This window comes from Nannospalax galili, unplaced genomic scaffold, assembly GCF_000622305.1.
Source record: "Nannospalax galili isolate Female #2095 unplaced genomic scaffold, S.galili_v1.0 scaffold242, whole genome shotgun sequence".
Taxonomy (NCBI): domain Eukaryota; kingdom Metazoa; phylum Chordata; class Mammalia; order Rodentia; family Spalacidae; genus Nannospalax; species Nannospalax galili.
The window spans coordinates 747,078-749,209 of NW_008348081.1; the positions used below are offsets into that span (position 1 = coordinate 747,078).

The 2,132-nt window shown below is 33.4% G+C and overlaps 1 protein-coding gene across 1 annotated transcript in view; it reads left to right on the forward strand.

The window, feature by feature from the left end:
- The window catches only part of Fgf20 (fibroblast growth factor 20), an 8,861-nt gene extending 7,266 nt beyond the window's left edge, over window positions 1–1,595 (forward strand). The window contains exon 3 of the mRNA XM_008844521.1: window positions 867–1,595. Within this exon, the coding sequence (XP_008842743.1) occupies window positions 867–1,112 (246 nt within the window). The 3' untranslated portion in view covers window positions 1,113–1,595. The remainder of the gene's footprint in view (window positions 1–866) is intronic.
- Window positions 1,596–2,132: the final 537 nt, after the last annotated feature.

Here is a 2,132-nt window from a genome sequence, read left to right on the forward strand (position 1 = left end):
ACTTTTACTTTGTTTACTTTAATATTAATAGTAATATTAATTCAGATAGAAATTAATCATGGGGAATGTATCATCAGCAACAAACTTATAAAAAGATATTTGATTTGAGCTAGGCATGGTGGCACATGTCTTTAGTCCCAGCACTTGAGAGACAGAGGCAGGCAGATCTCTGTAAGTTCAAGGCCAGCCTGATCTACATAGCAAGTTTCAGGTCAGCTGGGGCTACAGGGAGACCCTGTCTCAAAAAGAGAAAACAAAAAGTCTAAAAACATTTAATTAAAAAGATATCAGATTTGAAGTAATGCTATTGAGTTATAATTTTTTATCTGAGCAAGATCTTGAATATCCTAAGTTGATAGCAGAGAGTTGGTGTTTGAAACTTTGGCATCTACCTAATGATAGCACAAGATAAACTATAGGTTTGCGTAATGATGGTGGTAAGATGGTCATAATGTGGAATGCAGGAAAATTCAAAATATTTATCGTGTTTGAAAATAAAGCTTGGAGTTGGAATATTTGGTTTAAAGTTCATTGAACTAAACTTCTGGATCACATAAAAGGCTGAGTATGGTGGTGACTTGATGCCAGCACTTGGTAGGCAGGGAAAGGAGATCTGTGAGATCAAGGCCAACCTGGACTATAAAAAGAATTATAGATCACCCAGGGTTACATAGCAAGACCCTGTTTCAAAACAATAAAAGTCACATAGAAGAGAAAATTCCAGATAATGTATGAACAAAACAAAACAATTCAACCTTTTTCCTTCTTTGACAAGGACATGATTGTAAGAAATAAAAATAGAGAGTTGAGACTTTTATAAAGAACTTATTTCAAAGGTATTTCTAAAATGTTGTTTTTATTTTTAGGAGAAATTGACTTCTGAATGCATCTTTAGGGAACAATTTGAAGAGAACTGGTATAATACCTACTCATCTAACATATATAAACATGGAGACACTGGTCGCAGGTTTTTTGTGGCACTTAACAAAGATGGAACACCACGAGATGGAGCCAGGTCCAAAAGACATCAAAAATTTACCCACTTCTTACCTAGACCAGTGGATCCAGAAAGAGTTCCAGAATTGTACAAAGACCTACTCATGTACACTTGAAGTGTGATGCTGTCTTCATTAAAGAATGAAAGCAGAACTGTTCTCAAATCACAGTTCCCATTCTTAGATAACAACTGAAGAAAAAGACATTCAGAATATCACAGCATCTGTATTACACTGAGATAATAATACTGAGAAAAAGGAATTAACTTGAAGCAGAGCAAGATCATGCTTCTTAAGTGGGCTATATTTCCTTCGATACCTTGACTCTACCTTACCAGCTGACTGAAGCTGGAGTCAGTTAAGCTGTGGACAATGGGAACCTCACCAAGTTTGCTGCTGGTGCCTCACCTCTCTGGATAAAGTTTACTTGTAAAGTTACCTTAAAAATAGATATACTTCATGTTGAAGAAATGGATTGAATTGACATGATTATTGCCTCACAAATTCAGAGGATCTTCAGAATTTTTCAGGTCATGGCATTATATGTAGAACAAAAACCAAAACCAAAACTCTGGGTTAACTTAGAGCTATAAGACATGCCTCACCAAGATGGAACTTTTTATAAAGAAGAATGGACCTATTTATACATTTTCAATTTGGAAATATTTATTATATGTATTTATTTATTAAAGAGTTTATTTTTTACTGGTATATGAAGATGATGCAACATAAAAAACAAAATGTCTTTTATTGTGTAGTACATTGTTTTGGTATCTTGGGATGTAAAGATTTCACTATTGCAAGACATTAACTATAGAATAAAATCTTGAGGTTGCTTTTAAGAATTAAGTACAATGTAGATTATATTTTTATGCAGTCAGTTGCCTTCTAAATGTATCATTTGTCCCTTTTGGCCTTGAAAATGCTATATTGATTTGTGAATTTAGCACACATTCAAAAGGGAATTAAATATTTTCATTTTATGTTCTTGGTGTCATTGATTTTTCAGGTGAAATTTCTTCTGTTTATAAAACACAATTTTAAAATTACAAAATTCTAAGCACCTCAGAGAAAGTCTTGGGTATTTAAAGAACTTCTAATGTTGAAATTATCAAACAGTATAGCCCACCTATGTTT